The sequence below is a fragment of the Macrosteles quadrilineatus genome, unplaced genomic scaffold (genome assembly GCF_028750875.1).
Source record: "Macrosteles quadrilineatus isolate MER2022 unplaced genomic scaffold, UCM_ALF_1.0 Scaffold_5__1_contigs__length_97177068, whole genome shotgun sequence".
Classification (NCBI taxonomy): domain Eukaryota; kingdom Metazoa; phylum Arthropoda; class Insecta; order Hemiptera; family Cicadellidae; genus Macrosteles; species Macrosteles quadrilineatus.
In genome coordinates this window covers 9752337-9771506 of record NW_026542598.1, presented here as the reverse complement: position 1 = coordinate 9771506, position 19170 = coordinate 9752337, and the positions used below count along the sequence as shown (strand labels likewise).

At 34.7% G+C, this 19170-nt stretch overlaps 1 protein-coding gene across 1 annotated transcript in view; it reads left to right on the top strand.

Annotated features, from left to right (window-relative positions):
• The window catches only part of LOC128995320 (oxidative stress-induced growth inhibitor 1-like), a 48338-nt gene that overhangs the window by 21872 nt on the left and 7296 nt on the right, over positions 1-19170 (top strand). The window contains exons 2-5 of the mRNA XM_054420304.1: positions 13829-13922; positions 15509-15669; positions 17310-17480; positions 18710-18946. Of these exons, the coding sequence (XP_054276279.1) occupies positions 13862-13922; positions 15509-15669; positions 17310-17480; positions 18710-18946 (630 nt within the window). The 5' untranslated portion in view covers positions 13829-13861. The remainder of the gene's footprint in view (positions 1-13828; positions 13923-15508; positions 15670-17309; positions 17481-18709; positions 18947-19170) is intronic.

Genomic DNA, 19170 nt, shown 5'->3' with positions numbered 1-19170 from the left:
TAAAGCCCCAAGTACCCATGAACTTGTCACACCCCCATAAACCATAAAATGTTCGTCATGACGAGAAACCTTGCGCAAAACTATTCATTATTTCGTATTTTTCTAGGACCCTTGCATTATTTCATAAATTGCCCCTTAAGGTCGTAATTGCTTTCTAAAGGGAACTTTCCATATACCTAATGTTAAAAACCCTCAGCTGTACTTATTTGTATGTTATTACCTTATTAAAATCAGGTGTGATTATTTGTTTGTATTACTGTGTTCAGTTTTGTTTATTTCAGCTTAACTTAACCAATCAATAGTTTTATTAATACTTATGAGGTCAAACGAGGTGAAGCCCGTGGGTAACAGCTAGTTTATAATAAAAATCATTGCGATATATTGAGGTACGAAAAGACAACATACATGATAAATTGTATTTTTATCGACTGAAGTAGTCACTACCCTAAACTGTACTAATAAACTTCAATAAAATCACCTTTTCATTTCGATAAATCTTTGAAGACTAGACATTCTATGCCATTTTTTTTAACCAAGTTCCCAACAAAAAGAATAGCTCTCCCGATCAACTAACTGTGCTCGTTGCGATCAACTGAGAGAGGAGAAAGACATTTTACTTCGAAAGTATGATTCTCTGTGCGAGGATCGTTCAACTAAGCTGTATTTGAGGACAACACTTGACCTGGTCCATGTCGATGTGGCACATCTTCCTAGCCAACGTTAAATATTTGTGTGCTTATATACCGTGGTCAAAAACTGTTAAGGGTAAACAGTGTTTGAGGTCAACCACTCAGTTTTTAGTTTTCACTTGCTGACGGAAATCGACTGGCCATAGAGGAAATTCCCCATACAAAATTTGCATCCAATAGAACCGGACCTACAAGTCAGTCTAGGCAAGCAAGGTTAAACGACCCAGTCGATTTATAGCGTTTACAGATAATAAAAACGTTCATTCAAATTATATATTGATTATGATAATCAGTATGTAAGATCTTAGATGACCAGGATTGGTTAGCCTAAATTAATCAAAATTATTTTATACTTCCTCGGTTTAAGTGCTTTGATTGGTTGTATTGATGTTCTTGCAAAGTGGCAAAAAATCAAGTAAACGTGAAAAATAGCTTATAGTTACCTGCGTCATTAACAAACATAAACGTCAACAAGGCCCTAGTTTGTATTTACTGGAAAAGTAATCTACTGCTTTTGAGATAATCTAGATTGGCACACCAAATAGCACATATCACAAACTTATCCTCAGGTTAAGAAAAAGTAATTTCTGGCAGCTAAATTTTCATGTTAATCGTATCGTATGTTCAAATTAACTATGCACTTGCTTATGTTTATTTTTGTTAAAAGCAGTTTTTTATTTCGTGTTTGAAAATATTGATTACAATTTTCATTTTCTACCAGTTTAATTGGTTTCTCCTCTCCTTGATTTTGATGTAGTATTTCAAACCAGTGATGAAATTAGTTTAAACATCTTAATTGAAACGTAAAGTTTACTTTTCTATAAAGTATGATTCTTTATGCTAATACATTTTTTAAACGCACATATATTGTAACGTTTCTTCACGTAACAACTCGTGCCACCCTAAATGCATAACTTTGGCCTTCCTCTCAGTAAGTGTATTTCGGTCATGTTCGTGTTTTACCAGGCCAGGAGCGGGGAGGGGGAGAAGTTACCCTTATTTTCTCTGACATGTCATGCATGGTATGTTCTGTCCCACATAGTCTTTATCGGGTTTAAAATAGAGCGTCATCCTATAACTGATCCAGGAATAAATATAAGTATACATTCGTCATTCACATGGGTTTAAAATACGCTTCTTGGTGGCGTTCCCATCTTATTGTTCCCATACAATTACTGTTATGGCAATAAATGTTTGTCTTGTGCTGTATACTGACATAAACTCCAAAACATCCTCTTATCTTTATGCTATTGCAGTATCGTAAAAGTATTGTAAACCAACAGAGATTATTGTCAAGTGGATGACTGGTATAAGACTGTATAAATCCTGCCATTAAATGTTTTACACTGCAGTTTATAGCTCTTACATATGACGCCAATAATGTCATAATTAAGAACGTAATAATGTCATAACAAGTAAGTATTCAAGTAAATTGTACGTAAGAGTATTTGTGACTGTCATTCGTGTTAGTTAGCTCAATGTATTTTTTCTTTGATTTACATTGATTTTATTATTGTTATTGCATTTAGCCATAGGATACCGAGTGTGCTGTTGTGGATTACTAATTTTCAATATATCCAACTTGGTCAACAGTATGTCAACTAAGAGAAAATATAATGTCTGGAGAACACTCTGAGAGTAGCTCATTGTCCTCTTTTTCTATTTGAAGAAATCAATTTGACTACGACGGTCCATGTACACAAAATTTCTTTCCCGGTATATGGTAATGTTTTTGTGTGCCTACAAATATTTTCACATTGACAACTTTGTAAAGCTAATGTAACAGAATAAAGTAAACCGTAAAGCAATACATTCAACCCAGAATTTATTTGTAACTGCGTAAAAAGTATTAGCAACAACAAAAATTATTAGAAGTTTATGATAGACTTAAACTTTGTACCGCTGAAATTTTTATAATGCAAAATCTGTCTTGTACACTGAAAAATTATCTTCATACTAAAAACTCTGTGGAATTGATGTAAAGGAACTTCAATGAAACACCAATATTTAACTTCATTAACTTCAAACACAGTAAACCGCAGATAAATCCAGAGGTTATTGACAACAAAAAAGTATTAGCAACAACAACAATTATTACAATTCTGACCGATTACCTTTGTACCGTCAAAGTTATTGGACCGATAAAACATAAAACTTGTTTACAAAGCAATATGGGACCAATTAATCTTTATGTAACTGGAGACCAACGAAAATCGGGGCAGCGGCCAAAAGTCGTGGAAAAGTCCCGCCGTGCCCCAAGGTCGCGCCGTGGTGCAAAAACTAAACCGCCCACCTTATCAGTGCAGACCACGGGCCACCCATGTGACTTATCATCTTATCACTTCCTTCAGAAAAAGTAATCAATGCACGAGGTCGGGTTGATGACAGCTGAGTTTCAGCTGATAGGGGATTGACCTTTCTAGATTTGCACGTTTGGTGACTGTTCAGCTAAATTTAGTCTTAGTCTAGTCTCAAATTATGATTCCAAATTGTTTCAAAAGGCGTTGAATTTTAGTTATTGAACATTTATTAGGTTGCGAGCGTGCTTTGGATATTTAATCATTGTACTTGGTTCCATTACAATTAATAATTTATAAATTATTGTTTTCAGTAAAGTTTTGATGCTATTTATAACTGGTTACTTGCATGTGTAACCGTAATAAGTAAAACGTCAGATGTTGTTTCATTGCATGTTGTAACTTATACAAGGCATCCCCATATCCTCCTTTATCCATGATGGGGGTGGAGGGAGCCACTCGTACTGTTCATTTATACAAAGAGAACATAGGTGAAAAAGCAATTGTGATTCAGAGAAAACTTGACTGCTGTCCAACCATACGGTTTTCCCAGTACTCAATTTCCATAATTATAGGTTCTACCGTATAGTTATCATGTGTCAAGGCCGGATTTAACTGAGACAACAAAGTCGTGCTTGTTCAACTAGAGTCGTTTTAAATATGTGGTCGCTGTAAAACAGGCTCAGATATTACTGTACAATTTACAATAGGCGGAGAAACCAAGAGTACTTGCATCCTGCATCACAATTCAATCTCACCACACACCTCAAAAACTCATACTTGGCTCACAAAAATCATAAACTGCTGTTCGATCATTTATACCATTAACCAAACTAAATAAAAAATCAACTACACACCACCCCGCGAATATTTAACCCCATTCTTTACAGCACTTGAACTATTAATTTGTTATCACCCTGTTGTTCACAACACACCTAGTTATCTCGTAGGTAATGGTTACTGATAAGCAGTTCACATTGTACGGTAACCCAGATAAGAGCGGCGAGTCTATTATCTCTTATCAGTTGATACATACATCGTATAAGTCACGTGTCCTACCATGATGCGTCATTATCAGTAACTGTTCAATAGATATTGGTAATGAATATTCTACCGAAATGGGAGATTGTGTTATCAGTGAGTTTAAACTGGTTAAAGTAAATACCTGTAAATGGAAAATAATTACAGTACAGTACAGCATTTAAAGCAAGACGAAGGAAATTTAGTCTAGGGAGAATGGTTAAACAATCAGGCCCATATGGTTATTTAACAAATTCATCTGATCTTTGCGCTATAGATTGACATATTATGGTTGAGCTAAACCGAGACAAATCTCAACGAAGTAGAGCCTAGATATAGGGAAACCAATACATAATAAATTAAGAGCATCGTATGTTCCACATATCACAACTTTAGACGGTGCTTCCTTTCCCTTTGAAAATGTTAAAAAAATGCCAATGGCGTAGGTAGACAAAATAGTCTACAACAAATCTTCGGGTTTTCTTTCTGTTGTTAAACTTGAGCTCGGGTCGAAAAGAGTCACTTTACGCCCTAGTGACGAAATAAGCCTACTATTAAATGCCCATTGTGATTTCTTCAACTACAACATGTCCTACAATTAACGAAAACAAATTCACCCTTTATAACAAGTGTCGCTTTCAAATCCTTTTGAATTTCTTTTACCCCTAATTACATTTTATTGAAAACCTCAATAACAAGTCGACCTCGATACCAAGTCATATTTAATAATCCCATCGAGAGTCTCGTTATCTATGTTCTACTGTATTTTTGTCGTCCGTTTTTCAAACATAACCCACAGAATGTACAGTTACCATTCTTTGTTGTGTAGTAAAACGTCTACTTGAATTTCCCGAGCACATAACACGACCTAATGAGCTCATAGTTGTGTAGTTAGAGGAAAACACCGACTGTTATCAACGTGCATGTTTTCACGCAGAGTTCGGGTTTTTCAATAGCACTGTGAAATGTGCTCGATAGGTACACAATTCAAGACCATTATAACTTTGGTATAGCGTTTGTTTTTACTACAGAAGCCTTCTGAGTGCCCTCGGTAGAGTTATCGGGAAATCGGCTTTGAGTTAAGGGATTGCTGTAAGATCTTAAGTGAACCCGGAAAATAGCCAACCATTGGAATTGGTGTTGACCAATGGACAATTCCTGTAGACTATACTGTCGATGTATTCCTTTTAAACTTTTACAGATATATTTTGTTAGTTCCTAACTTCCCTCTAGTTTAGTTCTCTTGTTTCTGTACAATGTAGATGTTTACAACTAGGTACTCTACTCGAAGTCCGCCAAGTGAAGCTTTACTTGTGGGCGACTGGCGAGAGTCGGTCGATAAACCCGTGTCTATAAATACCCATACAACTGGACTAGACACCAGAAACTAGACACGAGATACATCAGGCTAGGCACGTCGTCCAACCAGCTCACCTTTGGAGGGAAACTGGTCAAGTTTTGGAGGGAAGCAGGAAATGTTCTCCAGGAATGACAATATTGTAATAAATAACATTTTAGCGTGAGAGCCTATACCTATTATTGTTGTTTCTAGGTTTCTTATTAGTTATACTTGTTCAAGCTTTCACCATTATTTTGTCCGTGTTGGTTTTTGGAAAGATAAAGTGTTAATTAATTTTGCCGTACCGTCTGTACCGGACCGGTTCTCTTAGCTTTGCTTGATACTATCCACCATAGTCCTTTTGGGTCCATGTGGTCCGAGTCACAAGACTAAAATTTCGCCATTCCCTCAAACAAAAAATACAACTTTGTATAAATAGTTAGATGTTATGTAATACTGTACACCTAGATAATATGTGGTTTTGAAAAAGCAGCCGACTAAAATGTGAAAATTGACTTTAAAAACTATTACTGTACACTAATTACGATTCAGTATGTACATGCATTAACACGTAAATCGACCAATAACTTTGTCATATTTAAATACCCCCGCCGCAGCAAACCTGCCGACTAAGCGAATTTCCATTTGTCTGAATTGATTTTCAGTTGAATATATTTTAATAACATTAGGTTTAACGAGTACCTAGGTTTGCTGCTACAAGGAAACTAATAAAGTGTGTTTTTGAGTAAAATATTAATAGCTTAGTACAAAATAAATAAATTTGCCCAGTTTGATCAAAATATATCCATAAACAAGCAAACTACAACATTTGACAATATTCTCCATAAGAATAACATGGGAATTTTAAATTCACATTTTTTTTAATTTTCTCCGTTACTAATAATCGAACAAAAATACTTTTATATACTAAATTATTTGTTTTTTTAAGCTCTTTAAAAAGGTCTAAAGAGAAATCGGGAAATTTTGTGTTTTGAGGGTCAAAAGTGAGAAAAACCAATTTTTACCCCATAAAACCCCCCGTAAAGCCCCGTTCCCATGGTCCGATCGTGCTGGTTCGCGAACTCGCTTTACACCTTTAAACCAAATTTCATCAAAATCGGACAAAAATTACTCAAGTTATCGCGTTCACGGACGTATATATATATATATATATATAAAAGTCTATATATATATATATATATATATATACATATATAAAAATTTGAACGAATAGTGTTTTTGGCCTCTAGGGACATCAAAATGAAAAAGTAAATCGGTCCCGGGTCTAGGTCTTACCGTGCCACCTACGGTAATAGCTACTTCCCTATAGGGAAATTCGCTAAAACAGAAAAGTAATAAAACCCTATAAACACCATGGTAAAACTAAAATTTGTAGTTATTTTCGGATTTCCTTATAGCCTACATTTGGTGCGAGGTTCCAAGTAGGCTTACTATTATCAAATATTCAATGGTGAGTACAATCAATTGTAGATTACCACACGAGTTACTGCTGTAAACATCGATAGCAGTAGTCATAGCAACTAACTGTGTGTTACAACACAACAGCTGACTTATCACACATCACATAGCAACAGCTGTATGCGGTCGATACGATAGTCACGTGATAAATATCAATGCCTACAAGACCTACCAGCACACTTCTGATTCCATTCAAGTCTTAGGGCTTCATTGATTGAAAACAGCTGTTTACCCACGATTGTTCATCACACTGCAGCAAAAATAGTCGTTTTAGCGAATTTCCCACAGGGAAGTAGCTATTACATGCTATTACCGCTATTACCGTAGGTGGCACGGTAAGACCTAGGCCCGGGACAGATTTACTTTTTCATTTTGATGTTCCCAGAGGCCAAAAACACCATTCGTTCAAATTTTTTATGTATGTATAGTATATATACGTCCGTGAAAGCGATAACTTGAGTAATTTTTGTCCGATTTTGATGACATTTGGTTTAAAGATGTAAGGCGGGATAAACTTGAATTGAGTTCGCGAACCAGCATGGGACCACGGGAACGGGGTTTTATGGGGTAAAAGGTTTTTTTCTCATTTTTGACCCTCAAAACACAAAATTTCACAATTTCTCTCTAGACCTTTTTAAAGAGCTAAAAAACAAATAATTTAGTATAACAAAGTGTTTTGTACGGTTATTGTTAACGGAGAAAATTCAAAAAATTGTAAATTTAAAAGTACAAAGTAAATTTAAATGACCTAATGTTATTTTAGTATATTTAAATAGATTTAGTTGAAAATCAATTCAGATAAATGGAAATTCGCTTAGTCGGCAGGTTTGCTACGGCGGGGGTATTTAATCGCCCCGCATTTCAAAACGTAACTGTTTTGCCCTTTACTCCCTCTAAAGTCAGCTGTTGTAAACTTCAATTGTACGCAATTGCATGTATCGAAATTATGTATTTTTCGGTTGTAGCTATTGTTGCATTCTTGTCAATATTTTGACATATCGATGGTATAATTTACACTTACACAATCGTAATAGACAAAAATATTCAATCACTAACTAAACAGCCGCTTGTTTGTATTGGAAAAATTGAAAACAAGTTCGAAGTAGTTTTGAGAGGTCATATTTACATGACACGTGTTTTCGTTTTCTAACGTAGTTTATTAAATAATTATACGAGCCGAAAAATATAGTCCATCGGATGGGCAAAAAGTGTATTTTTAACGCCCCAGTGATGAATTAATTACAACAACCATCTCTATTTTTGTAGCTTTGTCCGAACTATGTCACTGTTACCAAAATTTAATTCGTTCAGTTGCACGTTTTTTTTCTCAGATGCAACAATGAGTTTTGGGGTTTTTATTTATTGTTGGCTGTGGTTATACATTTTTCCCAAAAGTGTGATTCTCTTGTTTTCAAACATTCACACACACCGTGAGAACGGAAAATTGCTTGGGTCTAAATCTCTAACATTGAAATAAGTCAATTTGAATAAAAGCTTCAGATAGAGCGGCTTGATTCTACTGTTACATTATTTTAAAATCTCATTCATAAGATTGAAATAAGAGCTATTTATCTCCATAGACAATTCTTCCTTGCTACATGCGCATTTTGAGATAAACTAGTGATATATGGTAACAATTCTGAAAGCTATGGTCACTCTCCATTTCTGTGTTTATTTGAGCGTTTCTGAATAATAGATAGTTTTAAATTTGTGCACAACCTTTGGGATAGTCATAAACATTCCCCGTTCAACACAACTTCACGAATCCAGCGACTAAATTTATGAACAAAACTGATCACTTTATTTTTACATTTTAAATAATTATGTGTCCTAAATTTTGAGTAGCCTAACTCGTTACTAAAAAAACTCACATGACCTGCGAATCTGTACAATCATAATCCTAGGTGACCCTTTGATAACACAATGCTCGGTCAACTAACTTTCCCATAAATTTACACGTAGTCTACAATGGAATCCCTTCGGCAAAAGGTTATCTGAAAGGTTTTTGTTCTTGAACTCTCGGATAAGTTAAGCGTGTTGATAACAGTAGTGAAATGGACGAGAATGAAATCACGTATGAATAAATATTCACTTAATCTTGCTGGATATAATTGTCAATTTTCTTTACAATAATATGAATACTTTGTTTTAACGGTTAGATGGGATGGTTGATATCACACTAGGTTTGTGTGAATTGTAGGTCCCTATCAAAACAGTCTTCACCCCAATAAGTGTCTGAAGACAGCGTAGTTCTCAAATTTTAAATCTGTAGAGTCAAAACCTAGATTGAGTATATGAAACACAACACGATAGCTCGACAGCAGTCGTAATTTTTATCTTCGGTGTGAACTTTTCGGTTATAGATTCATTGGAAGAGTTCGTTGGCAAAAGATCTTAAAGCTGTGATCCCGGTTTTGGGGTTGTATTACTATTTAAAAACAAATATTAATCATGTTATTGAAAATGATTATGACTATAAAAATATGATAAGTTTGAAAAACGGTTAAAATACTCTGATTGGTACAAACTTGATGAGTTTGAGTCGGGAAAAACTCTTTTTCGTCTTTTAGCAAATTTCCCATATAGGGAATAAGCTATTACCGTAGTACGCATGGTAAGACCTGGATCCGGGACCGATTTACTATTTTCATTTTGAGGTCCCTAGAGTCAAAAACATCATCAGTTCAAATTCATATTTATAGTATAAACGTGTAAACCTACATTTATTCGCGAACTAGCATGATCGGACTATGGTAGCGGGGGTTTATGGGGGGTTTTATGGGGTAAAAATATATTTTCCTCGTTTTTCATCCTCAAAACATAAAATTTCCCAATTTCTCTATGGATCATTTTGAAAAGCTTACAAAAATAAATAATTTAGTATATTGAAGTGTTTTTGTATGGTTATTGGTTGCGGATAGAATGTCCTAAAAACACTAAATTTCACAATTTATTTCCTAACCATTTTGTAGAGCTTAAAAAAACAAATAATTTAGTATATTGAAGCGTTATTATGCGCCTAATGGTTTCGGAGAAGATTCTAAAAAATTGTAAATTTAAAATTCCCATGTTATTCTCATGGAGAATTAGTCAACTGTTGTAGTTTTCTTGTTTATGAACATGTTTTTATTAAATTTGGAAAATACATTCATTTCTTACTAAAGTATTACGATTTTACTACAAAAAACACTATTTTACCCTCCCTGTTGCAGAAACCTAAGTACTCGTTAAAATAATTCTATTTAAATAGGGAATAAATGCGATTTTTAAGGAGACATTTTAGTGTAAATCTAAACAGGTAAATGGAAATTCGCTTACCCTGCAGGTTTGCTGCAGTGGGGGTATTTTAGCCTAGCAACAGTTTTCTCACCTCTAACGTCGTCGCTGATTTAATTTTTCGTGTTGAACTTGCTCCCCATAACCTCCCTAGATAAAACCTTTGACGGATTCTCATCGTATATTTTCCATTTAATTTTTTTTATGTTACCGGCCGTTTTTACTTTGTTCAAGGGGGGCGGGGTTTACTTTTCTTCTTACTGTGAAAATACTGAAACGAGTATACTTTAAGTAGTCAGCTTCAGTTGACAACCTTTGCTACTAACCTACGAGGTCGGTTGTTGTAGAGGAAAGGTTAGTTGAAGCGTTGAAGATAGCGATCAATTGTTAGCAGATAAGCTGGTATATCCCACTCTAACTAAGTTCAAGGTTAAAGTCAATTAAAATCAACAGCTGGATCCCCCTCCTCCCTTGCTCGTTAACCATTGTTCGTAATTATTCAAGAGTTACTCAATTAAAGTCAATTAGCGCCAACTGGGAATTTTAAACGGTGCAAACTGCATCACATAATTGATATGAGTTGGAGTACAGCAATTGTTATAATCGATTTCAATTTTACATTTGTTTGGATTATTTGATCAATTTGGATCGTTAAGTGTACATTTTTAAGGTCGATTTTTGTTGTAAATTTATTTAACAACAATTTATTCATTAACATCCAGCTGATTAAGAGTCTTCCGTAGTGGAAGCCATGTTGGATTTCTTCCCCATAAGAACAATGTTAAACATTACATCATTTGTGGACACGTAACGGCGTTATGTGTTAAGATATAGCTTTGAAATTTATGATTTGTATTTTAACATAATAGACTCGTGACTGAGGTTTTTGAATTTCGAAAATCCATTTTCATTTCCTTTCAATAATTAGCTTAATTTTAAGCTAATTAATAATCAATTATTCATTATAAAAATTAAAAATTGTGAAATAAAAAACGTCAATCTCTAGAGGACCGCAATTCCTTAAATTTAACTCCTTATCCATAATTATACGACAATTTGCTGGTGAGATATTTGGACCCAAAGTTAACATTGTTCTTATGGGGATGAAATCCAACATGGCTTCCACTACGGAAGACTCTTAAGTTGTTATAAGGACTCTGTCTAAATGAATGTTAATGTTGTTACAACTAGGCATAAAATTTTGTGAAAGGTCAAGATAAATCATTTAAACATGTTTTTGGAGTAGTACCTGTCCTTATATTATTATTATTAGTTAAATGATGAGGTTTTTTTTGCATTTAGATGATTATTTATCTTGTAGTCTAAGAACTGTAGCATACATATTATTGCACTGTCATCACAGCGAGTACCTAATAAAAGGCAACATATTGTAAATATTTTTTACACCACATTATTTCGAATTGTCCCTTAGTCTTGGCCAAATTCTTCAACGGCTTAACAATACACACTGATAGTTAGGGTTTTCAACGATCCTTACCTATCCCACGAGTTCCCGAATATCCCATAGTCGACATTAAAATCCCACAAGGAATCGATTCAACAATTGACCAAGGTTCCGTTATGGGTAATATCCCACAGTGTATTTCCCCATTATCGGGATAAATACCCTGCAAGTGGGAACACAGCTGATCGATTATACCAGAACCAGACACCTGGTGAATGTTGTTGGAAAGGTCATGGTGTCATTCATTATTTATCTCGAGGAAGGCTGGCGTGCTATCGACCATTATACAGGGTGTTCCTTAACGCGTTGAACAGAATTTTATTACTTCTAGACAGCAATGCACATTTTAAACTGGATATATTAATTCATGAAAATAAAATCGAATGTGATTATTTGTGTAGTTATGTTACTGACTAAGATCAGCTGATGGCTGATGTTCTATATATCCAGCCATTGCAAAACTCGATGACCATCAATAGCTTAGTACAATTTGTAACCACCAAAAACTACATACCTATCTATGCTGATTGCTGATCTTTTTGTTTTGTGTTTAGGCGGTTCGATAGACAGAGATGACAGTAGCTTTTTGTTGGTTCGAAATTTGACTAAGTCGTCAATGATGATTCAGCATTTATTAATAGCTTTTATTAAATAGCATAGTTACATAAGTTATTGGATTCGCCCCACATCAATTGTCTTAGCAGTGACACAATTTCACAATAGTTGGATTCTACTGTAGTTTTAAATGTGATTTTAAAACCAATTCATAGCGTTTAAAACGCCTTCAACAAATTAAACAGTAGACTCAAAGTGTCTAGTTTAAGGTTCTTAAATTTCAACTTTTTAAAACAGAAATTTGTCAGTGAATGCACGTGAAACTTTTCTCAGTTCGCAAAACTCGAATAACAACTCATTAAGTAAGTTGTGTATTGTACCATATTGTTTGAAAATTCCATAAAGCGACTTTCATTATTTAGAATCCGTTCTGATGCGAGAACTCTAATACACCATTACTTTATTGATTTATATTTGTAAAATTGGAATTAAACTGTGTTTCTTTAGATCTGTCTATAACTTTTCACGAAAGTAAATTATAGTGATATTTTATAGTCCGGTATTTTATAGTAAACCCATGGAATAACACTGTGTATATAATCAATTGTGAAACGTTGAAGGGTAAATACACGTAAAGATAAACAAACTTCGTGAATTACCCAGAAACACTCTGGATTGAAATTACGTTTCTTCCCAAAACTATTGCATAAACACACACGTGGTACGGTGGCCGGTGCCAATCACTCGTTTTGTACTCTGTTGCAAATAACGTTGGCTCTGCTCTAACATTGTTGTGACTACAGTAGTTTGTTTAAGCTCAGAGCTATATTTTTCATGTTGTGTTTTATTTTCCAAAAATACAAATGTTTTCTGTATGGGACTTCTAGGTTTTAAACTGAATTATGTCACTATTGCTGTACATACATATGAAAATGCCCAAATTTCATTACTGCCATCTTGTAAAGCTTAAAAACAAATCATGCATATTGAAGTATTGTTGTTAATTTAAACGTTTCGGAGAAAATTCAGAAAAACTGTACATTCAAGATCCCCGTGTTTATCTTATGGAGAAAATTAAAACTTATGTACTTTTCTTGTTTATGGATGCATGATGATCAAATTTGGTAAATTAATTTTGTAATCTTATACTATTAACATTTTGTCAAATTACCTTCCCCGTAACAGCAAACCTAGGGATCTAATGTTATTTAAAAATTGGAAATAAACATGTCTTGTTATTGGAGATATTTGAGTAAAAATCCAATCTGAAAAATTTAAATTCGAGTCTGCAGGTTTGTTGTTGCGAGGGTATTTTTTAAATTTCAATATGTACGATTCTTGTGTATCACAGGCTGTCACTATATTGGGTTACAGCATAAACAAAATTAAATAAAAATTAAAAGTCCATTGCTAACGCAGACAACTTTAATTTATTAGAATAATTTACGTTCCAAGTAACACTAATTAAAACACAAACCAGATTACATAATATCTATAAGGGCTAAATGTTGTAATTGATCTTGAGGAAGGAAATGATTCGACAATTTATTTTATCGCAGCGATGTTTACAATATGATAGAATGTATCATCTATCAGCTTAGTAGCTTACCCCCTCTTCATTACAATCGCGAAAGATAACCTAGTGCTTAAGAGCGCCGCGGCTCTCGTGGGTCTGGCAGTCTGTCTGAAAATAGCGTTTGTGTTACAGGAGCAACAGCTGATCTGGTGAATATATTGCAAAATGAGGGACTTGAACTGCAACTCGGCTTGTGACGCTGTCTACAAAGAAGTGGTGGTTATCGGTAAGTAATATGAATATACAGTATTCTTTGTAAAGTTCAATTATTAGTTGTGAATAGCAATATGGAGTGTTTTGATTTGTGGTTGTGCAATTTAGTAAATCCATGTTGCATGTAAAGTGAAAGTTCCAATATAGGGGTGATTATAAATATTTAGAGAATTTCCCAGAGATTAAGCTATTAATTACTGGTATTTAATCTTGTCACATATAAGTCAATTGTGGAACTTAACCATTTGAACTAATTTCGGAAACAATCCTTTAACCCCCATTTTATTAAACGGAATTTTAAAACTTAATTTTATCTCAGAAGTGGTTTTTATATCTGCTTTTTACTTAGTTTAATATTATTATTAATGAATTTTCTTATGAATAGCCAACATTTTTACAGTTATGTATAATCGAGTAATTAATATAGAACTATTCATATTAAATCGTGTTTTAAGTCTTTAGACATTCACATGACTAATAAATTATTTTATTTTATTAATTAAATTTGTTCATTACTATCCGAATATGAACAAAAGAAGATAAATCAACAGTGGACAGGCTTTTCAGGTAGTGGGCTTTTTAAGTTGAATAGGTCATGATGAGTTAATCAATAAAAAAACCTGTTTTAATGTCAATGAAAATGCACATTTCATCCTGAAATTTAGTGTTTATTGTTACCAGCGATGGAAGATTTTTTAAACTAGTCAGGTAGTGTTAGGCAGTTTGAATTGGTTGTGCAAGAAACCTCTTCAGATAGGTAGGGTAAACAAAACAAATGAAGTACATTTTATTTTAAAAGGGTTTAATATGCATTTCAAAGAGTTGAATTTTGTTTTCAATGCATTTTTTACCTCATTTGGCAGTTTTTTTTAGCTTTATAAGGAGTTACTCATTGTCTAATGAACATGTTTAAAGTTAGAGGCTCCACTGACTTGATGTTTTTAATACACACTATAAAAATAATTGTAACATAAAAACACAATAACATACGATAATAATTGATAATTTATTTGATGCCTTTCTTGTAATGTTTGCAATATTATATTGTAACAATGCATTGTACATTTCAGCCTTGTTTTTTTAAAATTTATTTATTTTTACATTTCATTGATCATTGAGCTATGTGAGTTATGATTTTGTTCTGTTGTTTAAAATAAGCCAAAGTTTAAAATAATAATGTTGTTTAATATGTCTTGACTATTTAACCCACATAAATTGGTTAATTAATTATTGAAAACTTTGTTGCAGTGTATGCAATATTTACTTCTTATATTTTTATTCAATTTGGTCTAACCGTGATACGAGTTTAATGAGTTCAGGTACTGGGCATTCTCTACCAAAGTTTTATTAAATGTTTTGTATAAAGTGAAGTGATAAGTGATGAATTCATGGCGGCGAGGTTGTGGGTTTCCATCTCACATCTCGGTGCCTGCACAAACATTTAACAGTACCGCTACGTTCATCTTGTACTGTTCCGTATAAACCTTTGCTGCCTTTGCTTTGCTGAATACGTTCCACACATGAGCTGATGCCCATGTTAACTGGCAAATACAAGGTTAAAACAGGCCACAGACTGTTATCATGATTGTTGTATTGCAGGTAATGGACCGTCAGCCCTAGGTCTGTCATACATGTTAGCCGGACATTTGCCATACTACAATGGCCTACCTCATCCGACAGATGATATGTTGACAGCTAGACTACAAGCTATTTCCACCACACGACCACTCTTTACACAGGACTTGGAGTTTCTATCACAGGTAGGATTGTACATCATATTACTAAAATTAGGAAATTGATTGATTAGCTATGACCGCAACACTTGCGTTTTCATAGCTTGAACCATTTGAAAATTAGTTGGGACCAAAAGATTGTGGGAGAAATAAATAGCAACTGCTGAAGCTTTTGTGTGTGACCTGATTTGGTATGGATTTTTGTTTGGCAGCTGAAAAAAAAATGCCAATGGTGTTTAAAATATACAACATTTTAGCTAAGCATCGTTAATTTATCATGTTTACAGAGGGATCTACTATTGTTAAGACATTTACCCCAAGTACAATTACTCAAGATTTTAGCACGGCTAGAATTATCTCTGACAGCTAGCAAAAGAAGCCACACAAAATAGGATTAGTTAGACATGACCTATTTTATCATGAAGATTACTGTATAGAGAAATCATATAAATAATCCATCTTTAACCTGCTTGGTATCAGTTTTCTATTACTGTAAGGATCCACATTACCTTCCCTGTTTAAATGTGTACATTAACTTTTCTGTCTCCAATATATAATTTCAATCTAGATTAAAAGTTAAGGTTTTGTACTACACAAGATTGGGTTTTAAAATCTTCTTAAGAAATACTGGTGTCACAAGACTTAGCATTGCAAGTGATCTAGTGTGAGAGGGTAAATATTAGCTAAGGGTTGGTCGGAGGATGATGCGAGGTTAATGTGTGTGTCTTTCTAAAAATAAAAATATCTTTCGTTAATAAATCATTCAGGGACGGACATCATTTAGAAGATAAAATTCCTTAGGAAACTTCTTAGTAACTTGCCCTTTGATCCATTCTCTACAGAGGTTGAGCTATGGTTTTTATTGGAACAAAAAAAATTAACAGCACAGTTGTTTCAGTCCAAAACTCAAAATGGCTTTTCATGTAATTTTTGGGGACCCTCACTAATTGTGTTAACACACCAGAACTAACAACTAAAAAGTACAGTGAATCCAGACAAAATTTAAACACTTTAAAATAAAAACCTTTTGAAACATTATTAACATTAATTTGGTAATGACTTCAACATTATGTTATTCTTGAAAAATCTTGTGTTTGTTTTCAAAATTTCAACTATAAACAGTTATTATTAACCATAGAATTTTCCATTCTGGGCATGACAGATAATCAATAAATGACATAGTAGCAAGCTGATATCGTGAGCATATTTCATAACATGTAAACATTCTAAAGTTCACAGTTTATTATTGTTTACTAATGATTCTGATGTTATCATCCGTAACAGTTAAAGTTGAATGCCAATGCAATAGTGATGTTTCTGTTCCAAGATAATGAGTGGTTTTGTTTTCGCAATGTTCCATGTTTTGTAATGTGTGGAAATTATTCAACGACATGCTATGCTATGTGGTATGGGTGTTTTCCATTACTATGTAAATGAAACGATATTAACTTTTTATGTCCTTGTAACAGTTGAATATAATAATGGGAGGAGGTATGTTTTCATAGATCAAGACAAAATAATAGCTCCATGAATCCTTATGTCATATTCAAATTGCAAGTATGGAAACCTTTATAATGCCAAATATATTTATACTTTGATTCCACCTAATTTGTTTATTCAGTCTACTGAGTTGCTAGGTATTAATATCTGTAATGTTCCCCTTGCAGGGTCTGGAGGGCAGGTCTACCAACCCAGTGTCCGTACTGATGGATCACCTGACCCATCCTGCAGCAGACCTGGGTCTAGACACTCCTCCATTGGTGGAGTGGAGACCTCACCCGGACAGTGCAGTAGACCACATAGTGCTCGGGAAGGGGCCACCCGGCGGAGCTTGGCAGGTAAGGAATAGAGTGGAATAAAAATTATTGTTCACAAATTGTTACTAATCTAATATATAAAATTCTCGTGTCACAGTGTTTGTCTGCAAACTCCTCCGGAACGACTTCACCGATCGTTATGAAATTTGGTGTGTAAATTCTGTAGGTATGCGAATCGGACGTAAACTATTTCCCGTTTCGAAATTCTTAAAAGGGCTCCGCCCCAGTGGCTCTGGAGTTTCCCATGTTAACCTTATGAGAAATGGATTTAATGAATCTTAACAGCTGTTTCAATTAAACAAGTTGGTTCTGTTCTATGATGTTCAATAGCATTAAAGTTACAAGGATTACCAACAGGGTGCAGCACTATTATTTCTTTTACATTTATGACAACATCTAATTTGCAACCAATAGGTGAGTGAGCGTAGCGAACGAACTTCAACCTGGAGGCGAGTTAGCGTAGCGAACGAGCTAACCTGAAGGCAAGTGAGCGCAGCGAACGAGCTCCAACCTAAAGGTGAGTGAGCGTAGCGAACGAGCTCCAACCCAAAGGTGAGTGAGCGTAGCGAACGAACTTCAACCAGGACGTGATTGAGCGATGCGAACGAGATCATCTTGAAAATTAAACGTAACGGTACTTTCTTTCCATCGGTCTGTCTTAGGGGAAACCTATAACTTAGGCGATACGAAGTTCGCCGGGTCAGCTAGTTATTTACTAAAAACGTGTTGTTATTATAGATAAAACCCAATGTTTTTGTGGCTTGACTTTTCTTAAATCGGTTAACAGATTTTTTTACTGTGATACTGCAATACCAGGTGTAGATGTTTCCGTCAAGACAGACTGTAAAAAACTATTGTTTTGGTACATTTTAATCTTTAAATATTTAGAGAGAGTGCTATTTCTAAGTCTGTTTATGAACCTCATCTGTCTGTCTTGAACCTCTTTTGGGCAGCCAAACTGTTGAAGTGTTCACTTTTAAATCTGATGGTTTAGCTGGTTCGCTTTGAAGCGAGTTATACTCTGGACCCAGATACAATTTTGGCTATAAATTAAAATTAATGAACTAAGGGTCTATGTTAGATAGTAAAGATCAGGTTTTGGAGTCTTTCTTTACCAAAAACATAAAAAATGCCAATAGTTTGAATAAACCCAGAAAAAAGAGAATCATAATTTTGCTGCATTCTCGCCTTATGTCCATTATCATGTGCATTATCACTTCATGTCCTAACCTAACATGCAATGCTTCCAGGCGATGGACGGCAATGTGTTGACAATCAGCTTGTCCTCGTGGATGGAGTTGCCCGGACTGGAGTTCCGTAAGTGGGAGATGCTCCACAACGGAGGCACGTCCACGACAGTGCGACGTGTTCCTGTCGCAAGTGTGGCAGCTTACTACCGCGACTACGTGCGACTCATGAGGCTGGGCAAGTACCTGCGTAACAACGTGGTCGTCACCTCCGTCCGTCGTTTGCCTCCTCTGAACCTGGTGAGTTTATGCTCTCAATTAAATGAACTCTTTTGGAGATTGAATTTTTCTTTGTAGAAAGATTGCCGTAGGTTGATTTGCAGGATGATGTGTTTTATCAGATTACAAAGGAAGCCCCTAATCAATATATAATAAATATTAGAATAGTCTTTTAAGCCGGGTTTACACGATGCCAGTTGGCGAGACAATTGTCAGGAGACAACTGACTGGCTTGGAATTACTGG